This window comes from Amblyomma mixtum, chromosome 8, assembly GCF_055824585.1.
Source record: "Amblyomma mixtum isolate Tamu chromosome 8, ASM5582458v1, whole genome shotgun sequence".
Classification (NCBI taxonomy): domain Eukaryota; kingdom Metazoa; phylum Arthropoda; class Arachnida; order Ixodida; family Ixodidae; genus Amblyomma; species Amblyomma mixtum.
This window is the reverse complement of record NC_143019.1, coordinates 50,722,896-50,750,181: the sequence shown is the minus strand read 5'-3', so window position 1 is coordinate 50,750,181 and position 27,286 is coordinate 50,722,896. Positions and strand designations below refer to the sequence as shown.

At 46.2% G+C, this 27,286-nt stretch overlaps 3 protein-coding genes across 8 annotated transcripts in view; 2 read left to right on the top strand and 1 right to left on the bottom strand.

Annotated features, from left to right (window-relative positions):
• puf (ubiquitinyl hydrolase 1 puf) overlaps positions 1-1,284 on the bottom strand; it is a 103,043-nt gene extending 101,759 nt beyond the window's left edge. For all 6 annotated transcript variants that reach the window (XM_089557296.1, XM_089557298.1, XM_089557300.1 and 3 more), the window contains exons 1-2: positions 1,079-1,284; positions 735-825 (exon numbers count right to left, since the gene is read on the bottom strand). In XM_089557296.1, coding sequence (XP_089413422.1) covers positions 735-825; positions 1,079-1,121 — 134 coding nt within the window. In that variant the 5' untranslated portion in view covers positions 1,122-1,284. The remainder of the gene's footprint in view (positions 1-734; positions 826-1,078) is intronic.
• Positions 1,285-1,571: 287 nt separating this feature from the next.
• Positions 1,572-6,569, top strand: roh (reduction of Rh1). The gene is made up of 4 exons (XM_089557295.1): positions 1,572-1,726; positions 1,897-2,114; positions 4,027-4,083; positions 6,484-6,569. The coding sequence occupies exons 1-4, from the start codon at positions 1,680-1,682 to the stop codon at positions 6,501-6,503; spliced, it is 342 nt and encodes a 113-aa protein (XP_089413421.1). The 5' UTR covers positions 1,572-1,679; the 3' UTR covers positions 6,504-6,569.
• Positions 6,570-12,908: 6,339 nt separating this feature from the next.
• Positions 12,909-27,286, top strand: part of bs (serum response factor blistered) — a 29,792-nt gene continuing 15,414 nt past the window's right edge. Inside the window, exons 1-2 of the mRNA XM_089557294.1 lie at positions 12,909-13,692; positions 15,754-16,023. Of these exons, the coding sequence (XP_089413420.1) occupies positions 13,363-13,692; positions 15,754-16,023 (600 nt within the window). The 5' untranslated portion in view covers positions 12,909-13,362. The remainder of the gene's footprint in view (positions 13,693-15,753; positions 16,024-27,286) is intronic.

The following is a 27,286-nucleotide window of genomic DNA, read 5'->3' as shown; positions in this document are numbered from 1 at the left end:
AGTACTACTGTAATGTTTACACTGAAAGGAGAATGCAACAATGCTCTTAGGAGTGGTCATCTCCCGGTAACAGTTGATAAGAACCTTCTGCAGTTACTAAGTTTACACAACATAGTAGGCACCTCAGTCAACGACCAACGGCAGCTCTTGCAGCAACAGCTAAACAAGGCAACAAGTACTCCCATTTAGAATAGGCCTTTATACGACAACAAAGCCTAGGGAAAACATGCTGAACACGCAGCGTCCACAGCATTGCGTCCGCTACAAGAACACATATGAATGAAATCATCACTTTCCCTTGATTGTATATGCAGATATGCTGCCAGCGCGTACTGAAAGTCGGTCAGTTAGCGCTACTGCTGTGTGAAGTGTTCGGTGCCTCGTTGTCTGGCCTGAGAAAAGTCAGAGGGAGACTGTGCCGTTGCTAGTTGGCGCGAAGCTCTACGCGGCGAATTATTCGCGAGCGAACAAATGTGCAACATGTGTGCTTGTAGGATACGACCTTCGCTAAACCAGCGTCGCTCGAATGCAACGGCAGCCGCGTGGCATGCACTGTCGGGCTGCCTGTCTGCGGCACATGTTTACGTTATTTGAGCACAGTGATCAGGTTCGGTCGGTGGAGAGGTGCGCAAAGAGCGGCCGTTGTGTGCGAAGAGACGGCGCGTCAGCTGGCGGGCTTGGCAACACAACAAACTCTTGTGGGATGCGTGTCGGCGCGATCTAGGGGCACCCACCTCTGGTTCCAGGACTGGACGTAGCTGCAGAGCACCAGGATGTCGTTCTTGGAGAGCGGCGAGCGCTGGCCGCACGCGTTTTCGGCGTCATCTGCGGGAAAGCGACGCTCACCGTTAGCTCGCCGAAGCGCTGGCACCGTACACAACACCGCAACCGCCGCGCTGCACAGGTCGCTCGAAGCCGAGCGCCGGGCGCCAGCCGCACGCCCGAGCGTAGGGCTGCCACCGCACGCGTCGACCGCACATCACCCGAGGCAAAGCACGACGGCAAATTGGCATTTTTGCGACGAGTCAATAGGCTTAACCACACAAATCCATCGAAGGAGAGTAACGCATGCTCTTACATTTTTCGAAAAGTTCTAGCAGTGAGCAGCAGACGTCACACATTCTGACATCTGTTGCATTGACATCACGTCCTGTGATATCTTGTCATTTATTACGCGCTAATTTAGGCACTCATAACGATGTAATCCTAGAGTAGAAAGTTAAATATTTTCTCGTCAGCTGAGGCATACGCCGCCATTAAGAATACTGAAGATCTTGTGAACAAGGTCTAGTGGACCGATCGGCGGCTTGTATGTGGAAGATGAACGCGTCACCAGCAGCGCCAAAATATGTAAATATGTTCTCATAAAATTAACTAACAAGCATAGAAAAAACTTTTTATTAACTTTTAGTTTAAAAATGTAAAACTTTATTATATTTGTTTTTTAAATAACCAAAGACAAAACTTTTATCGCACTTTAGTACAGCGCCAATTCTTAGTTGTGGACATCTTACACTCCACCTGTTACTTATAGGTAAAGTTGTGGCCATACGTTGCACTATAAAACTTCATTCGTTGCGCTGGCCTCCATTTGTCCTCTGGGAAGCACATTGGCTGGGCATCGAACAAATTCCTTCAGTTGTTAAAACTAAACCACGCCTTTCTGAGGAAAAGCAAAAATGCAGTCCCTGCGACAGGTCGCCGGGATTGTCGGCAGAATGGCCAGGTATCTCTCGCGCCTGTTAATTTCATTTTGCTGTAAATACTTAGCATGCCCGGCCTCTACCGAGCTCCGGTGGGCCGGTTGAGATGATAAAAGTGACTATTTCCTTTTTTTTTTTTTCCTCCTTGAACGAGTGATGTGCCCAACTGCAGTCTCTAAACGTGATTGCGCAGGCTGCAAACGACTGCTGCGGCGACTTCTGCGGCATCCTCGGCCGTTAAGGCTGCCCCAGCAACGGGCAGGCGCATGAAGTACCCCTACACCCTCACGGCGAAGCTCGCCCAGTTCCCGTACAAGTTCCACTTCCAGAACTTCTGGCTGATCAGATACTACCTTTGCGGTGGCTTTGTTATCTACTTCTTCTTCATCGTGTTGCCCATTCACAGGGCAGGTGAGTTGGTTGGCCGGCGGTGCGTGTGCATGTGCGCGTAGACGTGCGCACGTATGGTTTCGCTGAGTTTGGTGGTGCGATTCGACTCTGAAAAGGCATCGACGCAGGGGGACTGAGGCTGCTGTCGCATTATTCTGCGAATTCTTCCGTGCCCACTTCAGGGCGATAAACACTCAGCTGCTCGGCCGTTACGAGAGAGTGCATGAGGGCATATCGAATCAGCCATGATGAGCCTGCCACATTTAACCAACTAACATGCGAAATAAACGTAACGTGAAAGGAAAACCCTAAGGTTTCAAAAAGCATGTTGATTGACCAGCTCAGTGTTGGCCGGCAAAGAGTTTGAGAAATTAATCACCTTACTAGTACTTTTACTGGAAGGTCACAGATCTGTGCTGTGTGCTTGTTCGAGTGCACTTGGAGAAGCTGTAATCAACGATTAGCTTGGCTGTATTTTGGTGCAGTCGCTATTGCAGAGCCTTTAGGGATGCCATTCCTTCGTTTGCATCCGAAATTGGGTTTGACACTCTTTAGCCTGATACCCGGAATTTACAAGTGTGCTAACGCAGTCAGTGTGGCACTGCATCACGACCCTAGGTTAGTCTGTTGCAGCATTTAGCACCATGTTTGCAGCGAGAGGGTTTTTCTCATCGGCCGGCATCTCTTGCAGGTTTGGACTGACTCTCACTTGTTCAGTTTTACCTTGTGTGTTATTTGCGAGAGTGGAAGTGGTGCGAACTGTGTGAAGGGCTGCAGACACTGCCCGCTAACATAGGTTCAAGAGGGTCTAAGCTATTCCTTTGCTAGGGTTGTGTATGCACGTTCTGTTTTGTGCGTTGTGTGCAGCCAGAAAGATCCACCAATCTCCTTGGGACGCCGTCGACTGCATTGTGATTCTGCAGTAAAAACAATTTTTGCGTATAATCATAAGGAAACCACCAGGCTTGGTGATAAATATGATTTTAAAGTTGAAGTGAAATGTTTGAAGCTTACCCACACGTAAGAGGTAGCAAATTTGCCTATAGCAGGACGCAACTTAAGAAAACGGCAGTTAAAACTGGGCCATGGACCGCGGCATCCTGTATTACTCCGCTAGCCAATCGCGACAGTAAGCGAAATCAGCTTTTTAATATTTAGCTTCATTAAACAAGGCAGGCATCAAAATTCTAGGCCTTATAATTTTTTTCCTTCTGATTAGTTTCTTGTTTAGGTAACAAGAAAAGTTTTGACAACGGGCTGCATTTTTGTCGTGGAGGAATTCTGTGTGGTAGCTCTGAATGTGGGCGGAGCTTCAGCGCAGCTTTAGGTTGTATCCAACTATAGTATTCTATACTGTAGGATGGCTCCGATGTTGGTGTTGAAAATATTAAAAAAACAATTCTGAACTGTGAAGTGAAATAAACATCTTGTATCAAGAAATACTTTAAATTTTTTTCAAATATGCAAAGGCCTAACAGGAGAATTAATGCTCCAGTCCTGCAACAGAATTCCTTTAAAAAAAACATTTTGAGGTTGTAAACAAGTGCAGTCTAATTCCAAGCCATTCACTTTCACAAAAAATTGCAGCAAGAGAATGGTCTTGAACGTGGCAAGTTGATTTTATTGCAAGGAGTTTGACTCATTCCAGCCATTTCTTTTCATGTGATATGATAACATACTGTGACGAGCATTTACACCAAGGCTTTAGCATACAGCTTGGGCCTGATGACTGCAGCCATGTTAGATGTTCAACAGTGACAGTGTGCTGGAACTTTTTGTTCCGACGCATGGGAATTCAGTTCTCAGTGTTCCTCTGTGAGGTGTAAAGTGGTATTCAAATATTTTAATGTTTCCTTTTGATTCACATGCCCCTGTTAACAGGTAAGGTTGACGTGCTAAGGATTACTGACACTGGCGTACCTTTATCTTGCAGTTAACTCGCCGGAGGCAGTTGCAGCTCACAAGGAACGCAAGCGCAAGATGGCAGAAGGTGAGTCCATGAGCAGCGAACCAGTTGTTACTAGAGTGCTGTGTGTGGTTAGAACCGAAACATCAAAATCTGGAGGCCGCCGCGGTGGCTCAGTGGTTATGGTGCTCGGCTGCTGACCCGAAAGACGCGGGTTCGATCCCAGCCACGGCGGTTGAATTTCTTTGGAGGAGAAATTCTAGAGGCCCATGTACTGTGCGATGTCAGTGCACGTTAAAGAACCCCAGGTGGTCGAAATTTCCGGAGCCCTCCACTACGGCGTCTCTCATAGCCTTAGTCACTTTGGGACGTTAAACCCCATAAACCATCAAAATCTGGAACCTCCCTACTTGACCACAAACAGAACCTCAACAGGTCTCTCCGATAATTTCTTATTTCTTCTCTCTACCAACTACTGCATTTCTATTGATGGAAAACACAGTGGCTTTTTGTGAATCTTTGGCTATTTCAGCGCCTAAACTTTATGCATTACTGGTGGGCGTTGTGTACTACCGCATTTGTTTGCATTGCATGCTTTGTCCATATGCTAGGCCACAGGTATGGTGTGTCCTGGCATCACTGCAGGTACCAGATATTTGTCCCGCAGCCTGTTTCATTTCGGATGAGCTGGACTAACACTGTTGGCTCTCGCACAAACTGCCCTGCCGTTCAGGTGCCACAGGAGTTTGCTCTACGAGGACAGGGCCTGTACTCGTGTGTCTTTTCTTTCGTCTCCGTCGAAAGTCGCGCTGTTCCTTTTTGAAAAAGCTTGCTCTAGCCGCGGCCCTGTTGGCCAGCAACACAACAATTGGTAGAAGGGTTTGCAGTTGGCCTAGAGGATAAATAAAAATCTGGCGAAGTATGTGGCATGCAGCGCTGCCAGTGGGAGTTTATTCGTGGCATCAAACTCGTAATCTAAAATTGCCTGAGAAGGCCCGCCACAAACACTGGGGCAGCATGAAAATGTGCGACACTCCGAGGACAGCCTGTGGGAGCTGAGGCCTTTTTAAACTTTCCAGCTTTTTATCCTGAGTTCTCCAAGGTGATAAGTTTGCTCACCGCATGTAGTCGCCAGTTAAGGAGACACTATGGAGAACTGCATCCAGTTTTTATTCTTTGTAGAAATCGATCCTTCAGTTTCCTCTGGCTATGCTGACGTTTGGCTGAGAAAATTGCATTAAAATAGCCCCCCCCACCCCTCTCCCCTATTCAATTCAAATTCGTGGCTTCTGCGCCAAAATTGGCTCCGTGATCACTGTTTTGAAGTGAATGGCTGTGTAGCCTAGCCTGTGGGATGCACTCCCAGAAAACAGGCTTTGTTTACGCTGGGCAGTTCACTTGCAAGATCGGCTGCTCATGATCGTAACCCCTGTATTTCATATTTTGGCCTTTTGTAGCCTATATAAAAGCTCACTTTTTAGTGGAAGTGCAGTCTTTGTCATCAGACGGTAGTAATCTGACGACACATGCCAGCTTCAGTTTGTCCATGGCGTCCCTTTAACATTGGCATAAAGCAGACTGCACTGCTTGGCAGTGCTTGAAAATTGTCGGAGTGGAAATAATAATGGGTGAGTTTTAATGGTTTGTGTAGAAGTGATTGAAAATTTCTCTTTCTTATCTTCAAACACTTCTGCACAAACCGTTACAGCTCATCCATTACTATGGATGGGTGTTCTACACTATCCTCATGACTTTCAGTGTCGAAATTGTTAAGTTGAAGGTGAGGAATGATACTAGTGTGTAGTGTGTACGTGTGTGTGTATTTGCATGCATGCAAGCTAGTTGGTGTCACATTCTTTTAGATAAAGAGAGTGTAAAAACTTGCTGAAAAAAAAAAACTACACAAAACAGCATGCAGTGCTGCATGGTATTGTCTTCTCTTTTGTGCGTTTATTTGTTCGTGTATTTTAGCACTGTTCAGAGAAATGTTAATTCTGCATTATATCTTCTCAGTGCCCCGCCGCAGTGGCTGAGTTGTTACGGCGCTCGGCTGCTGGCCCGAAAGGCGCGGGTTTGATCCCGGCCGCGGCGGCTGAATTTTGATGAAGGCGAAATTCTAGAGGCCCGTGTACTGTGCAATGTCAGTGCACGTTAAAGAACCCCAGGTGGTCGAAATTTCCAGAGCCCTTCACTACGGCGTTCCTCATAGCCTGAGTAGCTTTGGGACGTTAAACCCCAATAAACCAAACCATATCTTCTCAGCATGTGACCCTCATGCTGTTTATTGTGTGCTGATACCAAACACGTGGCGAGAGCAGGTCTTTCTACACACTGTTTGAGTGACATGGCCACAGGGTCAAAGTTAAAGAACCATATTAGCTGTGCTAGTCAAAGAAGATTTAAGTACACGCTTTTTATGACTACTGCGCTGAAAGCTAAATACTTGAATGTAACTCCTGCTGTCTCTTTTTTTTTTTTCTTCAGAGCATCAGCACCACCACTGAAGGACGACCATTCACGAGGTTGAACATAGCTCCTAGCCTGGCAAATAAAGGAATAAGTTGCATTGACTGTCGTGTTTTGTTTGTTGCTTGTCAGGGGTTTTTCTCTCTTAGTGGAAGATTTACCACTGCTCAGACTGGCAGGAAAGCACAAATTATAAACTGTGTCAAATGGTAAACCAATTGTTTGTTGGAGTGTCACAGTGGGTACCAAAGGAAGGAGAACACAGTCGAGGCTTGCCAAGAGTCGGATGGAGTGACAAGCTTTGAGAATTTGCTGTACTAATGTGGCTGTAGCTGACAAAAGACAGAAGTAACTGGAGATGTTTGGAAGAGAGGCCTCAGCCCTACATTGCACTCAAGGGAGCTGATGGTGATGCTGTATGATAAAGGTTGCAGTGTTTATTACACGACTTGGACATTTACAGCAAATTGGCCGGTAGTCTGCCTGAGCCGACTAGGAAATGCACTTGACAGAGCTTTACTCCTATTAAAGTTCTGGCATTTCCTGCATTGTGCCTTTAGTGCATTCACTGAAAATGTCAGCCTCTCCATGCTGGCTCAATTTCAAAAATTTGAGAATGCTCATCTTTATGTGCATAAGGGCACTGTAGGTGGACAGTGTCAGTTGGGGTTCGTCCAGTGTGGAGGCCCTTGTAGCATGGTAGCCCATGGTATACAGCTTAAAGACCTAAAGAATACATTGATTTACTCTGAAATTTCCACCAAAACTTTTCTGGAAGTGCCACTTCTCTGACCAAGGTAAAGTTTGTGAATTGCTTCTGTCCCTTTGGCATAGAACTGCTTATGGCTTAACTGGCAGCGTGAGAGGTATCTGAGGTGAGTGTCATATGTAAATTAGCTGCGGTTTAACTACTTTTGAACCTGGTTAGAGAGTGAAAGCTATCGGGTATTGGGCAACTATATGCAGCCTGGCGTCTGTAACCTTGAGTGGGTTCCAGACACTGGATAGGCAGCCCAGCCACCCTGGCAGGTGCCAGTTAATGGTTGATCACCAGTGTTTGCTCACTCAATGTGTCTGCCACATGACAACTCAGCCCACATCTCTCTCTCACCACTCCACGTAGTCCAGGGAGCCAGTTATGCGCACTTTCTTTCCTTAAAATCATCTGCACCTAAAACTCAATGCCAATGAACATGAACTGCCTATGGCTTCAGTGCCAGCTTTCTGCCACTGTCACTACTGTTCTACACTACTGCCATGTATCATGACTGCAGTGTCCACTGTCCCAGGGGGCCAGTTATGCACCTTTCCTTTGCTTTCAAAGCTCCTGCTCTTCATTGGTTTCTTAGCTTAAAGGGCGACTAAGGTGTCCACTGTCCCAGGGGGCCAGTTATGCACCTTTCCTTTGCTTTCGAAGCTCCTGCTCTTCATTGGTTTCCTAGCTTAAAGGGCGACTAAGGTGTCCACTGTCCCAGGGGGCCAGTTATGCACCTTTCCTTTGCTTTCAAAGCTCCTGCTCTTCATTGGTTTCCTAGCTTAAAGGGCGACTAAGGTGTCCACTATCCCAGGGGGGCCAGTTATGCACCTTTCCTTTGCTTTCCAAGCTCCTGCTCTTCATTGGTTTCCTAGCTTAAAGGGCGACTAAGGTGTCCACTGTCCCAGGGGGCCAGTTATGCACCTTTCCTTTGCTTTCAAAGCTCCTGCTCTTCATTGGTTTCCTAGCTTAAAGGGCGACTAAGGTGTCCACTGTCCCAGGGGGCCAGTTATGCACCTTTCCTTTGCTTTCAAAGGTCCTGCTCTTCATTGGTTTCCTAGCTTAAAGGGCGACTAAGGTGTCCACTGTCCCAGGGGGCCAGTTATGCACCTTTCCTTTGCTTTCAAAGCTCCTGCTCTTCATTGGTTTCCTAGCTTAAAGGGCGACTAAGGTGTCCACTGTCCCAGGGGGCCAGTTATGCACCTTTCCTTTGCTTTCAAAGCTCCTGCTCTTCATTGGTTTCCTAGCTTAAAGGGCGACTAAGGTGTCCACTGTCCCAGGGGGCCAGTTATGCACCTTTCCTTTGCTTTCAAAGCTCCTGCTCTTCATTGGTTTCCTAGCTTAAAGGGCGACTAAGGTGTCCACTGTCCCAGGGGGCCAGTTATGCACCTTTCCTTTGCTTTCAAAGCTCCTGCTCTTCATTGGTTTTCTAGCTTAAAGGGCGACTAAGGTGTCCACTGTCCCAGGGGGCCAGTTATACACCTTTCCTTTGCTTTCAAAGCTCCTGCTCTTCATTGGTTTCCTAGCTTAAAGGGCGACTAAGGTGTCCACTGTCCCAGGGGGCCAGTTATGCACCTTTCCTTTGCTTTCAAAGCTCCTGCTCTTCATTGGTTTCCTAGCTTAAAGGGCGACTAAGGTGTCCACTATCCCAGGGGGGCCAGTTATGCACCTTTCCTTTGCTTTCCAAGCTCCTGCTCTTCATTGGTTTCCTAGCTTAAAGGGCGACTAAGGTGTCCACTGTCCCAGGGGGCCAGTTATGCACCTTTCCTTTGCTTTCAAAGCTCCTGCTCTTCATTGGTTTCCTAGCTTAAAGGGCGACTAAGGTGTCCACTGTCCCAGGGGGCCAGTTATGCACCTTTCCTTTGCTTTCAAAGCTCCTGCTCTTCATTGGTTTCCTAGCTTAAAGGGCGACTAAGGTGTCCACTGTCCCAGGGGGCCAGTTATGCACCTTTCCTTTGCTTTCAAAGCTCCTGCTCTTCATTGGTTTCCTAGCTTAAAGGGCGACTAAGGTGTCCACTGTCCCAGGGGGCCAGTTATGCACCTTTCCTTTGCTTTCAAAGCTCCTGCTCTTCATTGGTTTCCTAGCTTAAAGGGCGACTAAGGTGTCCACTGTCCCAGGGGGCCAGTTATGCACCTTTCCTTTGCTTTCAAAGCTCCTGCTCTTCATTGGTTTCCTAGCTTAAAGGGCGACTAAGGTGTCCACTGTCCCAGGGGGCCAGTTATGCACCTTTCCTTTGCTTTCAAAGGTCCTGCTCTTCATTGGTTTCCTAGCTTAAAGGGCGACTAAGGTGTCCACTGTCCCAGGGGGCCAGTTATGCACCTTTCCTTTGCTTTCAAACCTCATGTACGACTATGGTGTCCACTAACCTAGGGGGCCAGTTATGCACCTTTCCTTTGCTTTATCTGAAGGTCGAATGAAGGTGACACTTTGCCTAGTGAAGCTTCTCTTCAAAACTTGTAGAATAGCTCTGTTGGTAGAGCACCGTACGCGACATCCAGAAGTCTTGTCCCTAGTAGCACAAAATGTCACCAGAACGTTATGACAATGTCGCCAATGTTTTATAATGTTGTGCAACATACTCCAACGTTACAGCAACATGCCCATAAGTTGGTCAGCTAAGTTGGTCAGATAAGTTGGTCTCTGCTAACATTGCAGCCAAATGCTCAGAAATTCTTTAGGATAACATACCATCTGCCATCTTTGGAACAACATCGAGAAGCAACGTTAAGGCAATACAGCCTGATGAACGTTATTATAATGCTTGAATCATAACAATAAAGCAACATTACAAATATATTTCAAGCACAGAGTTCCAGAAGTTTTCCGACTGTTGCTACAGTAAACATTTTTTTCAACTAGCAGTACTTTGCAAATGAACCTCTTCTGTTGCGCCTGCTATAAATTGCATGCACAGCTCGATTAATATGTCGCAAAGCTTTGTTTATTACCTATTCGCCACTGTCACCCTTGGGACACCCTTCAGGAACGGCTATATAAGCTTGACTCTATGTTATCCGCTCGGAGGTGAGTGTATGAGTTACATGTTGTACTGTATTGTGGAGCTCAAGTGCCGGTCGCTCTCGTTGGTCCTCGAAAAGCGTTATGATATGTTGTGAAGCTTACCAATTGGCAGGCCTGCATGCTTGTGCAGGGTTGCTAAAATTTTCAAGAATGTTACATATGATGCTATGAAACATTGTGGCGACGTTGCAGCAATGTTGTACATATGTGGACACAACATCGTGGGAAATGTAGCAGCAATGTTTTTCACATATGTTGTCTTGATATTGCCAAAGGAGGACACTAGCCACGTTAATGCAGCCTAAATAAGTAACATTGCTGCAATGTTCCAGCAGCAATCTGTGCTACTAGGGGTGTTCAGATCCCAATGGTGGCACATAGTTTTTGTTTTATTTTCTAATCAATTATCTGTCGGGCATAAAATGATTACATTTATAATTTTTCATTTATCATCACCACACATTTATAAAAAAATTCCCGCCGCCGCAGTGGTTATGGGACTCTGCTATTGACCCGCAAGACGCACGTTCGATCCCGGCCGCGGTGGTCGAATTTCGATGGAGGTGAAATTCTAGAGGCCTGTGTATTGTGTGATGTCAGTAAAGAACCCCAGGTGGTCGAAATTTCCGGAGCCCTTCACTACGGCGTCCCTCATATAACCCGAGTCGCTTTGGGGCATTAACTGTGCTTACCTTAATTGGTTCTGACTGCTGGCTTCCTCCATATGCATGTCATAACGAGCCCCTAATTTCTCTGATCTTGCAATGTATAATACATGGTTATGCACAGTTAAATTTAGTGGAGTTTTGTTGGCGACAGAAGTGCTTTGAGTTTCCTGTCTTCCCCTTGTGTGGCACTTCACCTGTTATCAATTTGATAAGGGCTGATTGAACGATGCAGCAACACCTCATGCACTTTAATTATTGCATTAAATATTACCATCTATGGTTAGTAGGTTTAGGTTCATCGGGGTTTAACGTCCCAAAGCGGCTCAGGTTAATGAGGGAAACTGTAGTGGAGGGCTCCAGAAATTTCGTCCACCTGGGGTTTTTTAACGTGCACTGATATCACACAGTACACTAAGCCTCTAGATTAGAGCAAATTTCGCTCCAATCGAAATTCGACCGCTGCGGCCGGGATCAAACCCACGTCTTTCGGGTTAGCAGCCAAGCTGCATAACCTCTGAGCCACCGCTGTAGATAGATAGATAGATAGGATAACTTTATTTGGCTCTAGCACAAGTGCTTTTTTTTATGTGGTCAGATGAGTCCATCCGCAACGGTCGGTTGCCCCTATTCCAGGGCTCCGCTGGATGCTGCCGTCAGCTGAGCTCGCCGTATCAAACCGATCTGGTCATCGCGGCAGTCGCTGGAGAGCAGACCCTCCCATTGCTCCACACTGGGGTTTTGTATAACTGGGACGATGTCGACTTTCTGACATGCCCATGTGATGTGATACAGTGTAGGTTTTTCATGGCACCACGGACAATTGTGTGCGTAAAGTGTGGGGTGAATTTTACTTAGTGTGTTTAGATTTGGATATGACCCCGTTTGCAGTTGTCTCCATGTGACAGCCTCTTCTTTGTTTAAAGATTTGTGCGGTGGTGGGTACCGCATCCTGCTGCCTTTGTAGTTGTTGAGTATGGCCGAGTATTCCTGAGGTACTGGCAGGGATTCCTCAAGGTCGTTGACGTTGGATGCTCGGTAGTTAGTATATCCTCGAGCTATCCTGTCTGCCTCTTGGTTTCCTGCCACCCCCGTGTGCCCCGGTACCCGCGGTAATCCTCTAACAATTATGGTGCTTTTTAAAGCATGCCTCAAGTACCAGTGAGCATGTCTTAAAAAGCTTACAATTTGTCTGAGTTGTTGCAAATAGCTTCCAATAATTTAACCAATGCAGCATACTGCTACTAATAACATTTGTTGCGCGAGTGATTCTGTTCAATTGACCTGCCAGGGTGGATTAGGAACTATGGCATTCGGCTGCTGATACCACCACTTCTTCATATAAAAAGTAAAAGGCGGGGGTTGCAGTTAGCACGTTTCCAATAACTTGTGATTTTTGTGTAGTGTTTTTTTTTAAGCTGGTGAAAAGCACCGCGAAGTGGACAGAAAGCGCAGAAGCCCATTCTAGATACTAGCCACGGTGGCACATTCGTGATGGAAACCGAAACTTGCAGTTTCGGCCCAGCACCATCAACTGGCGCTAGTGCGGTCGCGCCAGCTCAGCACGCAGGTTGCGATCGGCCGCCAGTCTAGATCGTAGCTCCAAACAGAGCTTCCCGCCCCGAACGCGGACGTAGCGCGCTCGCGCGCTTTTCGGCGCTTCGAAGATGCCGGAAAAAGTGGAAAACTTGGAAAAAGTTTAGTCCCAATTCCATATTTGGCAGCACGCCCCATATATGGCGACAGTCATTTCCATATATGGAAAACCCATCATGGCGACAGGTGATCTCCACCATCGCTCCGTGAGCAGAGCATTCGGCGTTGCCTGTGGCGTCGACAACCAATAAAGACGGGCGTGTTTTCGAGCGAACTGCTCAGCGAAATTGGCATATTTTGCAACTTTCCACGCCTATTTCGCTCAGAAGCGAAACTCGTCCCATGTGCCGGACTACTTGCAGACGCGGAAGGAACGGGAGCTCCGAGCGCTCCGAGGCAGCACCCCACTTCCCTCCCCCCCACGCCCATTCGGTGCGTAACGTGCGCTTGCATGAAGTAGTTTCCTGGCGCCGATGCCGACGTGCGTCGCGTCTGGGAAGATCGGTAGCGCGTCGCTTTCTTCATCTTTATTTTCGTTTGTTTTTCTTTATTGCACGCTTCGGCACGTGGATCAACTCTGCAGTAGTGGCTGCCGCAGCGAAACCGAGAAGTACCATCGCCACTGCGAAGAATAAGCGCGCAGAGTTCTTGTTTTTGCGTGGTCGTGGTGTGGCAGCGTGCGTGGTGTGTTCGAGCGCGTCCGAGAGCGGCCGAAGGCGAGTGTTGTGGAGATCTGCTGGTGGGTGCGACGTTTCGTGACGACGGCCGATCGCTAGCCTGCCGATCGCTACCAGCGGGCCGGACATGGTCGGGAGACCGTTCTTCAGCCACTGACAATCTGTCCCCTAGCCTGCTGTAGTATGATGCAGACATCGAGCCAGCATGAGGAACTCAAAGCCATGGCATATACGCCCTTCGATGCGCAACTGGTAGGTGACACGGCATCGAGTCTGGACGATATCGTTGCTTCGAGTGAGAAGAATAAACCCGACGAAGCCGACATCACACTGGACGACATGCTTCTGCAACAGCAACAGCAGTCTCAACAGCAGCAGCAGCAACCCAAAAAGGCCCCGCCTCCGAATGGCAAGAAGACCAAGGGACGCGTCAAAATCAAGATGGAATTTATCGACAATAAGCTGCGGCGGTATACAACCTTCAGCAAGCGGAAGACGGGTATCATGAAGAAGGTGAGCGATTTTCTCTTCCTTCCTGATCCCGGCGTCTGAGCTGCGCGAGTTCGTCTCGGTCGGTGATGCCTCCGACCATCTGCCCTTTCGCCCATCTAGTACGGTCTTTTCCGCCGGCTTGAATCAGCTGTTTATCGCGGGATCGGTTTATTGACGTCGGCCGACGTCGGTTTCGGGTGTTTGCGGGTGCGATCTCGACCCAGGATTCCGCCGATCGGGGTTTGTCGGCGCACGTGCAATCGGCGCGCCCCCCCCCTCTACCTCCGCTTCCACCGACGTACGATCGAGAGCGGGGGCTGAGTGCCCCGCCTGTCGTTCTTTTCTTTCTTTTTTTCCTCCTAACAGCGCGGCTAGCAACGGGACCCTCGCAGGCGCGGCAGAATGCGTGACAAACGAGCCACGGGAAACGTGAGTGCCGCGCGATCAAATCGCCGTTCGTGAGGTTTAATTTGTTCCGATGAGCCGGCTGCCCCCACCTCCTCGACACAGCCGGCCGGCCATGGCTTGGACGGCTGCCCACAAGTCAAGGCGGTGTTGCCCACACCCACGCGCTTCTTGCCGACCGGCCGACTGCCCACTTTCAATCACTTGTCGCGCCGCCTGTATATGATCCCGGTGCGATTACCGGCTGGTCGGAATAAAAAGCTGTTCCGTCTTGTATAGCTCATGCAGAAAGAGAACAAATAAACTTTATTGTCAATAAAGTCCGAGTTGTTTCGTGAAGAGAAGCGACTTCTGAACTCAAGTGGCGCGTTTGGAACAATCGTATGAACGAGCCAGCTTTTTAGAAAAACGGGGTTGGGCAGTGTTGTAATAACGCGTAGGAGCGAAACGGCTTGCTCAATCGGCGTCTCGTACCGATGTAACCCGGATGACTAATCACTAAACAGGAAGCCCTGACCTCCTCGTCTGTTGTTTCGCATGCATCGAACGACATCGACACTTGTGTCAGGATCCTCAAAGCACTGCGCGGAGCACTTTCAGAATTATTTTGCAGTCCTTGGATGAACTCTGTTACTTGAAAGTTGACCTTCAGAAGTTAGCACTGTGGCACTGATTTTAAAGCATTTGTTTTCCCTCTTCCGGTACTAAATATATCTCAGTTGCATTCAATTTTTTATTTCGTCAAACAATGTACAGGCAAGTGGAGGTGTGTCATTTTTCTTAATATATAAAAAAAATGAAATGTGCATCTTCATGCTCTCGGAACAGAGACATTCCTACATTATGGAATGCAGGTTGGCGCTCTCAATTTAGGAAAGCAAGAAGTTGTTAGTGAGGTCTGTTGAACCAGGCTTGGAAGCCATTAAGGTCTTGCCCACTGAGATCAAATGCTGTGGCCCCACAAGAAAAATAAACCTACATATTTGCCATGTTACACGAATGACACAAAGTAAGAAACAAAAATTCTATACGTCAAAAACCTGGAGGCACTAGCTGCATGGCATTGTTGTTCCAGTAGTGATTGGGCTCATTTAACACCACTTAAATATATAAACTCAGCTCAGTGTTTCATTGTTCAGAAAGAATGTAAAAAACGGGAATGAAAGGGACACATACGGGAGACGAGTGCTCCACATAAGTATGACAGGCAGGCAGCTCTTCCTTTCGTTCACGTCTTTCACGCTGTTGCTTAACAATGTATCTCCAACATGCCCATCAGCCACCGCGGTGGCTCAGTGGTTATGGTACTCGGCTGCTGACCTGAAAGATGCGGGTTCGATCCCGGCCGCGGCGGTCAAGTTTTGATGGAGGTGAAATTCTAGAGGCCCGTGTACTGTGCGATGTCAGTGCACATTGGTGGTCGAAATTTCCGGAGCCCTTCACTACGGCGTCTCTCACAGCCCGAGTTGCTTTGGGCCGTTAAACCCCATAAACCAAACCAACTTGCTATTTTATCAGTGTTTCACAATTAGCTTACAGAGGCATTTGAAGTTCTCAAAATCCAATAGTGCGCAGTCAGCCTACAGAGGACCTGCCAACTTCTAACCTGTAGTAGCTGTACGATCTGTCGGGCATTTTGTGCCGTGCAACTTAACCCCTCAAATCTGTCCACTGCAGGCGTACGAGCTGTCAACACTGACAGGCACCCAGGTGATGTTGCTGGTGGCGTCAGAGACAGGCCACGTTTACACGTTCGCAACGCGCAAGCTACAGCCGATGATTACTTCTGACGCCGGCAAGGCCTTGATCCAGACGTGCCTCAACTCGCCGGATCCGCCCCAGGGAACAACAGGACCACCCGGTCCGGGGCCAGACCAGCGCATGAGTGCCACAGGCTTCGAGGAGACAGACCTCACCTACAGTGTCACAGAGGACAGCGAAAACAAGGTGCGCTGCTTTTTCTTGTAGCAGCACAGGAACTTGTGTGGGCTAGGGCATATTTTATTCATTGCCACTGGGTACTGGAAAGGAAGGCATTTCAGTTTGAACTGATATGCAACACCTCGGCTCTGATTTCGAGGGCACAGACTGCGACATTACTGGACTGTTAAAATTTTGTCACAGGAGCAAAAAATTTGATGCGCTTCAATGGAGATTTTTTTTTCATATCCAACGATATGCTTATGCTGTAGGTCTTTGAATCCTTAAGTCTGTGAGCGTGATCTCATTATAGATATTTGTTGCTGTACGAACATATTCTTTTGAAGCACCTAAGTGCCGTGCCAAGTTTCGCGCCTCGTGGGTGGTGAAGTTGATCCTTTGGCACAGCAGAAGGGGTTATAGAAGCGGAATATATAAAGCCTCTCTTTCAGGTAGCACACATTGGAGGGTTTGTGAAAAACAACACACTGCCTTGCCCAGGTGAGGTGATTCCTTGCGCAATATGCTGGGCCCCTTAATTGTCGCACAGGCTGATGTTAAAATCGGCATAAGATCTACTACAAAACTACTAGTCGCAACTTGAGTTAGCCACGAATTGGCAGTAAAACCGTCAACCAGCACATACATGGGTGTCTGTGAGGGGCATTTGTCGAGTCAATGCCGCTTACCGTGGTAAGGGACGCGCACTACTCTGAATGTGCGGGTCGCACGCCAAACGAAGACAGCGCGTTCCTCCTTGAAGCAGTGAGACAAGCACGTTGCAACACGTTCTCGGAAGGACCAGCAGACGTGGGATAGCACACCGTAAGTGGGCAAGGGATTGCAGCGCGCTGCTGTACATCGCCGAAAAGCGTTCGTTGAGTGTGATAGCTTTGCAGCCCTTGCGCAACAATGTGGCAGTGTTTTACATTGTATTCTTACGGATAGCTTAGGCATCGTCCAAGTTTTCTGCCTCAGTATATTGCAAAACCAGGCTGCACTCAAATTTCACAATAAAGTGTACTGTAATAGTCTGTCAGTTTTTTTGTTCTTTTTGTCGTGTGTCATAACTGTAGTGTAGCCACCGTGGCCAGGTGTATCAGCTTGGTAACTGATGCTAGGCAGTAGAATGCCCCTGTTGATAAGCCCTTGTCACTTATGTAGCCAAGTAGCGCCTAAAAAAAAAAAAAAAAGAGTTCCTGGCTACACCACTGATCGCGCAGTAAAGCAATGTTCGTGAAAATATGTTACCTGCACGAGCAATTTGACCTGCTTATGCTGTGGGCACACTTAAGCTAGCATTCTTGTACTGTAGCCATTCTTTTCACATCTATCATTGTAATGGTTTTACTAGAAGCTTTATTACCAAGCATCAACACCATTTTTAAATGACCATTGCATGCATCGTGCTCTCAGTAGTGTTTGTCAGTGTTTTGAGCGCTGCAATTTTTATTTCTGTGTGCTGTGCATGCCAGGCCTGATTTTAGTATGAGCATGGTGTGGAAGTGAGATGGTAAGGTGCTGATGTAGTGTGGTGACATTGAAAATACAAATAAGCATGCATGTGTTTTGTCATGTCATGTACTACTTTCACCAGACTTGTGCTGCTGTTTTGATAATATTGCACAAACATTGAGTGAAGGCATCACTATACATAACTGAATGACATATTCTAGCGAGACTGGTTCCTAATGTAATAGCATCATGTCTGACATCACAGCCACCATGCATAATGTGTCCATCTTGTAGGTTGAACTTCAGCATTATGGTGTTGAAAATTGACAATCGCCAAGTGTGCAGAGAAAAAAAAACTTCGACTCACTTTTTGTCTTTGGCCAGCAAGAGTTATTGTTTATAGCATAACCTCACAAAGGTCTGGCAACAGAGCGCAGAGCCTGGCATCCAGGCATTGATGCTTTTCTAGCCATGGAAGCTGTTCTTAGGTAGGCACTGTCAAATCTATGGCTTCTTGAGATTCTGGAGCAGGTAGACCTTGTGGCATCGACGAACACGAAGCCAGGTAGCATCCAGGTGCATGGTGTCCTATCAAGCATCTATTTTGGCAAGAATATGAGTCGAGTATCCAGCATTACATGTTCACACCTCATTGAGTAAATTATATACAGCAAGGGCGCCAGCCCACCTTGAACCCTCTGCTCCCTGTCACTGACTCCATTCCATCTACTCTGACAAATGCCACTTAGCAGCGTTTGCGGAACAGCCGTTGCAGTACATTACTTGCATGTGCACTTCCTCTGATACTCCGAAGCAGTCTGTGTGGCACACTGTCATAGTGACATCCAGGAAGATGACAAAAAAGTCTCTTGACTTGGTACTATCTTATTGGTCTCAGTGAAAATGAGAAGATTGCCTTCTATGCAATGGTTGCCAGGAGTCATCTCAAGTTCATTTAGGAGACCCGATGTCTCTGCCTAGACATCCATCTTGGTGTTGTTGATCTGAGCGATGAGTTAATGGAGAGTACTGTACTCAGTTACTGCTTTTCTTGGCAGTGAAGGGAAGGCTAAAGGAGTGGAGAAACCGTAAATGTTTCATTCCACCAAATAGCAAATAGCCACACGATGGTGTGCCTGGCGTGTTGCTCTCGGCGTGGTACCTGCACTTAGCTTGTATAGAGGTGCCGTATCTTGTGGCAGCTGGCGCCATCTATGGAAGCTTTTTGTCACTAGACGTGCCTAGCAAATGAGTTGTAATCACAAAAACTTTTTTTATTGACTTTTGAACGCTGAAAGCTGGCCGTTGTATTAAAAATATGCATTAGAATGAATATTGATGATATGCTGTTTTTAAGAAAAAGCTAATAACTGCAAGCAGGGACTATATACCTCTGCATTTGAAGAGAAGGCATGTTCCAGCTCCACGGCTTCTGCTCCATTACCAGAAAAAGTTGTCACAGAGCAGTTGCCAACTGTGACCTGTTGGCAACTGCTGGACTCCAGTGTCAACAGTTGTTCAGTAATTTTATTCAAATTAATTTAGTGCTGGACCTCATCAATCATGGCGTCAGTAGTAGTTTGAAAACTGCTGGCGGACAACTGCAAGTGATCATGACATTGGGATACGGTAGCTCGTGATGTCAGAAGTTTAAGAGTTTGCAGCAAGGTGGCACCGCGGTGGTTGTGATGTCTCAGGTGATGTCAGAAGTGACATTTCCATAACTCATGAACCAACTGTAGTGAAAGACATTTACCTTGCTTAAAAAAGAAAGTGTTGGCTTCACACTGCTTTAACATCTGTGCTCACATTTGCGGGCAAAGAACGGCAGCTAGCCTGTACTCGTCTCTGCTTGTGGCAGCCACATGGGATGCAAGCGACAAAATGTACAGTGAGCTCATTTCTTGGAGTGCTCGTTTTTTCCTTCCTTTTGATTAAGTGCTCTGCGAGCTTTACAAATCCACTGCATGAAGCCGTCATTTGATGCTATAAAAAGGGAGAATGGGCGCTGTTGCTTTAAATTCAGCACTAACAGCATCTTTTTTGACCTAGTGTCGGCGCACCGGAAGGCTGTTTTTGTCGCGATTCTCTTACAATTCCTCTCTTTCTGGTCAGCCACTGTCGGTCGTCACTGGCAGGCATCCATAACGTCTCCTGTGTGTCCGTCTGCTATGCAGAGAGCAGCACAGATGGACAGATGGTTGCCACGACGACCGCCGCTGGTGGAATTGCGAGGGAATCGCTGCAAGAATAACCTGCTTTGGTCTGATCCTTTCAGGATGGTTGTGCGGTGCCAGTGTGCACCTGTGAAAGTGAAAAAAAACTCCTCGCTCCTCACCCACTCACCTCCTCACCACCCTCGTTTGCAGCTCTCCCAGGCTCCGCCGCCACTTGTGCAGCTCCCCGAATTCAGCAGCCAGAAATTGCCGCCATTTTTCATGTTCTGACTGCGAGGAAGCAAAGTGTGACCACCATCTCCTCCACCCTCACTCCTTGCTCCCCTGTTTCTTCCCCTCCTCGGCCTCATCGAATAACGGCAGGGTTGTGGCGGCATGAATCGGACGAAAAGAGCAGTGCCTGTGTGCATCCTGTTGCCGTGATGTGTGTGAACTGTTCACTGCCCGAAGCTTGTGGAGCTCTTTTGGCCGTCACGGACAGCCGGCTTTGTGAAACAAGCACTGCCTATCAATGAAGAGATGTTTACACACAACAGTGCCAAACTCATAGAGACAAGCCTGTTATTTTTTTACACATGTTGAAAAAGGTTGTGCAAATTGTTTTTTTAACTAGCATAAAAATAGCCAGTCTGCTGACAATGTGTAGCAACTAAACACCTTAGTCCTAGCTAGGTCCTCATTTTGAAAGGTTGTCACGATACAGTGTAGTACACACCTAATAATAGAACTTATATGTTTGTCAATTGTAATGGCCCAATTCTTGCAGTATGGTACACAGATTGATGGCTCAGTAGGTTTTGAAATGATACGTAAAAATTAGAAATATGAATTCGGCTTATTATTTATAACAACTGGATGCTTGTTGCTAGAAAGGTACTGTATGCCGCAATTGTATTGTGACAGTAGTTAAGGGCACTGATTGCAGCCACTGTCCAAATTTGTTGAAATCATTGACGGTGCCTTTGTATCAAACATTTAACTGATAATTTCCAACGTGAAAGTTCTAACACCACTTTGTTGTCACTTTCTAGATGTGATGCTTCCAGGGTGGAAGAATTTGTTTGAATTGCATGGTTTCCACGAGTTTTTTGTGACAAGAACCTTAGCTGCAAGAAGCTGTTAGTTCTTGTAGCTTATTTAATTGGCATTTTATTTTAACTGGCTAATTCTTTTACAATGTGACACTGACCTTATTGGTTGTTTATTGTCATTTTAAATGCAAAGATATGGATTTCTAATGATCAAGCTTTTCAGCTTTGCCAGCGTTGTGCACTACACTATATCAGCGGCCTGATGTTTAGCTTTAATTCCTTTACTTATCCTGTCACCACCCCGAAGGCATGTTACAGTCGGTGTGTGGTGAACACTTAATCATTCCAGTGAGCTTCGTTTTCTCTATGCATCATGATCCGTTGCTGTTGCAGCATTGTGATACAAATGGCTTGCCTGAATGACATTGTTTTTCAACATTATGTGTGGTTGAGTGCCGTCTGGTCTGTTGCCTCACAAAGTGTTCATGTGTCAAGCTGGCCTTGATACAGTTTGTATACTTGTTTGTTTGCTTGTGCATGTGTAACAGCTGAACGCTATGGCATTTTGAGAGCAATTGAAGCCTTTACTGTAGCCTCTAAGGTATCGCAGGGAGTGACAGTTTTCTTGGATGTATTGAGACGCACATTTTTCTTTTTTTTTTACCATGTACAAAAGGCCTTCGTTTATTCAGTGTTATTTTTCCACCTTATCTGATAGCTCTGGAGAGGGCATTGCCTTTGTTTTCAATGATTTCTCTGCTTCATCTGGGCTGAATCAGTGGGGTCAGCTGTATTGCTGATGGGTTTTCATTTTTGTCTTGTGGCTGCATTGCATTGTTTTGCTTTGTTTACCACACCTCAATGGAATTAGTTCTGGCAATTTTTCTCTTTTTTTCTTCGTTGATGTACCTTGTATATTGAGAAATACCGTATTTTCCGGTGTATAAGACGCACCCTTGTATAAGACGCACCTGCCATATATGCAAGCTGTCACTGAAAAAGTTCGTATATAAGACGCACCCGTGTATAAGACGCGCCCCAGTTTACCCAGTTAGGCTAGTGAGGCTTAATTAAACGCGCTTGCACGACTATCGCGAAATGCACCGTACCCGTGAGCAATTCTTAAGCAAAGCTAAGTGATCGAAAAAGGCAACACTCACGCCATACCCGTCCACGTTTTAGCAAAAAAAGAAAGAAAAAACGATACAGCTCCCCATATGTCCATAACGACATTTTATTTCTACTTGAAACCTTCGAAGTCTTCATCTTCAGATGCGCTGTCAAAAGGTTCACCCATTTCTGGAAGCAACTCGGCTGAAACATGCACTACGTATACGGAGCAAAAAAAGTTGCAAAGGGTGACTAAAAAAGAACGCCGGCTTGTCTTGACAATGGCGAGAAGCGCGATTGTCACCATCTTTTGGCGCTTCTCATTACTTTTGCTTGGGGCCTACGAAACAGCCGCGCGTTTGTGATCCCGGAAGTCGTCATCCCCGCCGTTTCATGATAAAGATCACCTAGAATGTCTCGCACGGCGGTCCCGGTATTGAAGTATTAACCGTGTTACAACCGCGTTATTGGTAGTGATATATTTTAGGTGAAAAAAGCTTGAGCATGAACCGGAGTAATCGATGAACTCGCAAAAAAAATGAAAAATTCGCATATAAGACGCACCCTTGTATAGGACGCACCAGCAAGATTTTCGAAAAAAAGCCGCGTCTTATACACCGGAAAATACGGTAGCTATATTGGCACCTTAATTTTAAACTTTCTTTGTAATTTTGGTGGAAGATCTCGCATTTCTGCCCAAGATGAATTAACAGAGGCCTTCTGTACTGCTAAAGCAGTTTCATTCTTGCCCTGTGGATGGATTGTACTTCTCTAGCATGCATTTGCATGTGGCCAACATATTGCATAGTGCCCATGTGTGATGTTGGCATTTTTGCTTTCATTTTAGTCGTGCCTTGCATTTTGCATTGTGGCCGAGTGTACAACACAGATGTGTAGTAGGAGTTTGCGCATTGCAAATCGACGTGCATGGGTGGCTTGCATGATTTATTACTGCCACCAATCCAATCAGTAAAAAGAAAACTTTAGCATGCAATTAAACATGTAAACCATGCTCTTTTGTGCTGGTTGCAAGCATTTTGAGAGCAAAATGTCTGTTAAGTTGCTGTTATTAGTTGTTCCTTATTTATTTAGGTGCAAAATGAATATACAAATATATATATATGAAAAATAATTACACAATTGTCGAGTGGCTTTTTTCAATGTTGCATTGCGGATGAGCCTCCTGAATGTCAGACATATCATGATCCAAGGGCTTATATATGCCGGTATGTATTAAGCGAGTGAAGCTGGAACATTATTATTGGCTGGTACATTGAGCAAATGGCAATATTTTTCACTTTATTCTGGTCTAAACATGAAGGTTCTTTGAAGTGTAAAGCACTGGAGGTATGCAAAGGGTTTTGATCAAGCACTGTAGAGCATGAAAAAGAACCAGAATTTTTCTTTCTGTTTTTGCACGTATGCAAATCCTCGGAGAAGCGCAAAAACTGCAGCTACAGCAAACGTAGGTGTGTGATGTCTGTAGCTAGTAAGAGACTGCTGCCCAGAGTGAGAAATTTTAAATTTCGCTGATCTCGTACACAATACACAGTGACCACTTCCACCATGAAGTTGCCAATATAAAAGTAGTGCTCTTTGTAGTTTCCTTTCACAGACTGGAACTATCTTAGATATCCAGTGGTAGACAGTTTGTCTATAATAATGAAGTCATATGATTACCATGGATTAAAAACTTGTTTGCTTTATGAAATTCCTAGCAGCGCTACATCTGTTTGTTCTTTTTTTGTTTAACCTTGATTCAAAATAGTGAAGCATCATGTAAATGACACCTGCTAGACGTTGCACACAACAGCTTTGCATTGCTCAAAATTCATTTAGATGAACCATATCTCCCTTCTTTGAGGAAATTCCCCAACATATTTCTGCACTGCCTTTGGCTTCATTGCCATACTACTCTATAGTTAGCTGTGCTGTGATCAATGTGGTCGCATAATGGAGATAATTTTTTCTTTATCACAATTCCAGGGTTCCTTAACCTTCACTTACCTTGTTATTGTTCGTAAATGCTATTGGCATTCCAGACAAGAATAGTGTTTGAGGTTATACCATCACCCATAAAATGCAATGCAGCTACTGGGATGCTCTGGGAAACAGCTGGATTACACTGTCTTACCTTAGAACTTTGGAAACCACCTTGGATTACTTGCATCATATAATTAGTTGCGTAATAAGGGAATAAGAATGATGCAGTAAATAAAGTTATAGCTGATGGCCAGCCTAATCCTAATCAGACCGAATGATAGCAAGAATGAGCTTTAGTGAGACCATGTTATTGGAATCTACATCATTGTCTGCATCAGTGTGAATGTGAGGTGTTCAGCATTTTACTCTGCTGTAATGCAAATGCTTTTTTTTTATGCTTTATCTTGTGGCTACAGAACAAGGATGCTTGAAACAGGTGTGTAATGCACATGCCTTATAATCACAGTAAATGTTAGCTTCTTATGTTTAACACAGTTTTAAAAAGTAATCCGAGTTTTAGCTCTAACAGAAAAATTGAGCTTGTTAGGCTAATTAGCTACTTGCAGTGCTCACTGCCAACCTTATAGTTATGGGCTAAGGCTTGGTACTATCTTGGGAGATTACTTATGCTTCCAATAGCATTGTCCGTTTTTTCATTTCCGTGAGCTTGGGTGGCTCACCAGCTGGACTTTGCTGATCGGTTTGTGGGAGCCACAGCGGAACCTCCTCATATTTTATTATAGTCTATTAGAAATAGAAAATGCGATCACAGATGCTTTGTTGAAGATTGCCTCCTCTATTTTGTTTTTCTTTCATGTTGTTAGTGCTTGCAGATGAGTGTGGTTTCAGGCAACACTCCAATCTAAGTTATTTAACTGATCAGCACTCAGGCTGTGCAAGAACAGTGTAACTGCATTCTAATAGAACAGTTATAAGGTTAGCTCTCACTATGGACTATGCTTGTACAAATTGCAGCCACTTCCTAGCCTGCTTTTATGGAGTGGAGGTTTCCTTGAAAGGGTGCAAAAAAGGGTACTCTGGTGCTGCTAAACAGTCTCCTAACCTGTTTGCACCACCAGGGTGAGTAAGCCTCCCATTGACTGTAAGACGAGTATTTGGGGCTTAAAAGCAGAATGGAGTAATATTGCATGAAACATCACAGAAATCGAACATAGCTTAGAACATAAAAAATATCCTTGAGTGGGGAAAATAAACGTAAGTGGATTTAAAGCAAAATTTAAAAGCAAAAGGAGATGACTATAGTTATCTGTCCAGTTTCACTGCAAACAAGTGATTCACTAAAACCTGTTGCTTGGCTCTTAGTGATACAATGTAAGATTAATTTTGTGCGAATCTAAAGTTTGGGATATCGAAGCGAATAATGCGATATTCGATTTGGGCTTCGAAGTAAATAACAATATTTGGAAACCTCAGATATTTTCGAAGTTCGAGAATTCGTGAAAATAAGCTGCTGGGTGCATGAGTGGATGGTCTTGGGTACGCTCTGACACTTCCGTGCGATCGCACTGCTCTGGATGTCGATACGCGTCGCGTAGACTGAGTGGCGGTCGCGTCCATAAACTCGACGTTCGACGGCGGCACCGTTCAGCACGTCGCCGAAAGCGTGACGGGATAAAGCCCAGATGCGAAAGCGATCACGTCGCGGCGGGAACTGCGTTGCGCCCGCCGCACGGAAGGTCCGAAAGACAAAGATGACGAAAAAGATAATAATGCAAAACTACTCTGAACCCTGGCCTATCCCCCGTCGTGGGTATGTGCCATACCACTAAGGCAACAATAACAACCAACCGCTTATTGAGATAAGCCTGGATGAATTTTTCTCCTGTTTGCATCTGCACCAAACCCTGGCCAATTCACCACCGTGGATATGTGCCATTGCTTCGGAGGCAAAAACTACCACCACCACCATGACCCGCTTCTCCTCTTTACTGAGGCGCCTGCTAGAACCCCCCGTTACGACAGCTCGGTTTAAATTTGTCTGCTATATCTCTTGGTGCTTCTACCCTTGGGCACAGCTATAGGAATGTGCTCTCCGCTATTCAAGTTTCCTTTTAGAAACGAAATCTGCCATCTTAAAAATCTTTCTGAATTCCATCTTCTGGCTACTTATGTTCAAAATTCATCTTTAATCAAAACATTCTAAGCACTGCGCGTATGTAGCGCCCTATCCCCATTTTCAGTCACCAGTCTCAGATTCCGATTTGTCCTTAATTTCAATCACCTAATCTGCATTCCTTTGTTCCTTTTTTTTTCCTTATTTGAAAACCGTTTATGAGCATCATCCAGTCGCCGGTTGTGTCTTGGCCAATCCCCCGTAGTGGACTGCGAGCCATTAGATACCTTTAACCCTAACGGTATGTTAGGGTGTCTAGACACCCTAATACCGTGTTACCGGTACCGGAGCACCGGGAGCCCGCGCGCAGCCAATGCGCATGCGCGAGTCGCCTTGACGGCGTCAGATGGCGCCAGGCACCTGTGCGCTCACCTGCAGCATCGGGGCCAATCAGCGCGTGCTCACCGGCGGTGGGCGGGCTCCCGGTACTTCGGCAACGGCAACACGGCCAAGGCGTTCTGACGCGGATGGGTGCACAGGCTTCTCTTCGCAGAGCACCGCCATTTTCTTGCGCTCAGAATCTTGGCGTAGGGGTACACCTCCCCGCGCTTCTCTGCTACCTTTTCTCGTGTTTAGACGTGCTTGCCTCAGAAAAATACATTTCAACCTGCTCACAAGGATAGGTGCGCCTCGTGGTGGCCCATGCCGGCAACACGCATCTGTCCTGAGGTTGGCCCAAGCAAGGACCGCCGTATACCGATTGGTTACGGCGGGTGCCGCTTGCCACATCAGGCACGTGCGCGGTGCCTTCGCTGACATAAGACATTCGCGATTAGCGTGCGCTGTGCGGTCACGTGACCATATTCCGCGTGAATTAGACTGAAATTTCGGCATCAGATGCTACGCCTCCGAAATTTCAACCACGGCTTGCGTAGCGCATGGTGCCACGCAAGTCTGGAGTATAAATAGTGTCCGCCGAAAAATCTGTCGGCAACTTTTTATATTTAGAATCAGCAGCATGTAAAGAATTGCCAGATAAGGGCTTGAAGCTATGATGCTTAGTGTGCTTTGACTTGCTTCTGACTGAACACTGCCTAGTTAACGCGAGTGTTAAAGCTTTCGTTATTGTATTTCATTTTTTATTTCAATTTCCTGAATGAGTTCTGCAACCCCCGTCTTTTAGCACATGCTGTTGAGCTGTAATGAACTGCCTCTTTTTTTTTTTGCATTTCCAATCGCAAACTATTCGCTTCGTTTCGAAACTGTGTGAATAAAACAACTATACATGCCTGATACATTCTCTAAATGCCTATAAATTCTTTATAAATACCTGATACATTCTCTTGGGAAACAAGTTAGCGCAGCATAGAAAAAAATTAACAATGAAGATACACAAGGAAGTACGTTAACTTCCCTCTTTCTCGTGAATGTTTTATATATTAGGCTATAACTTGTTTACC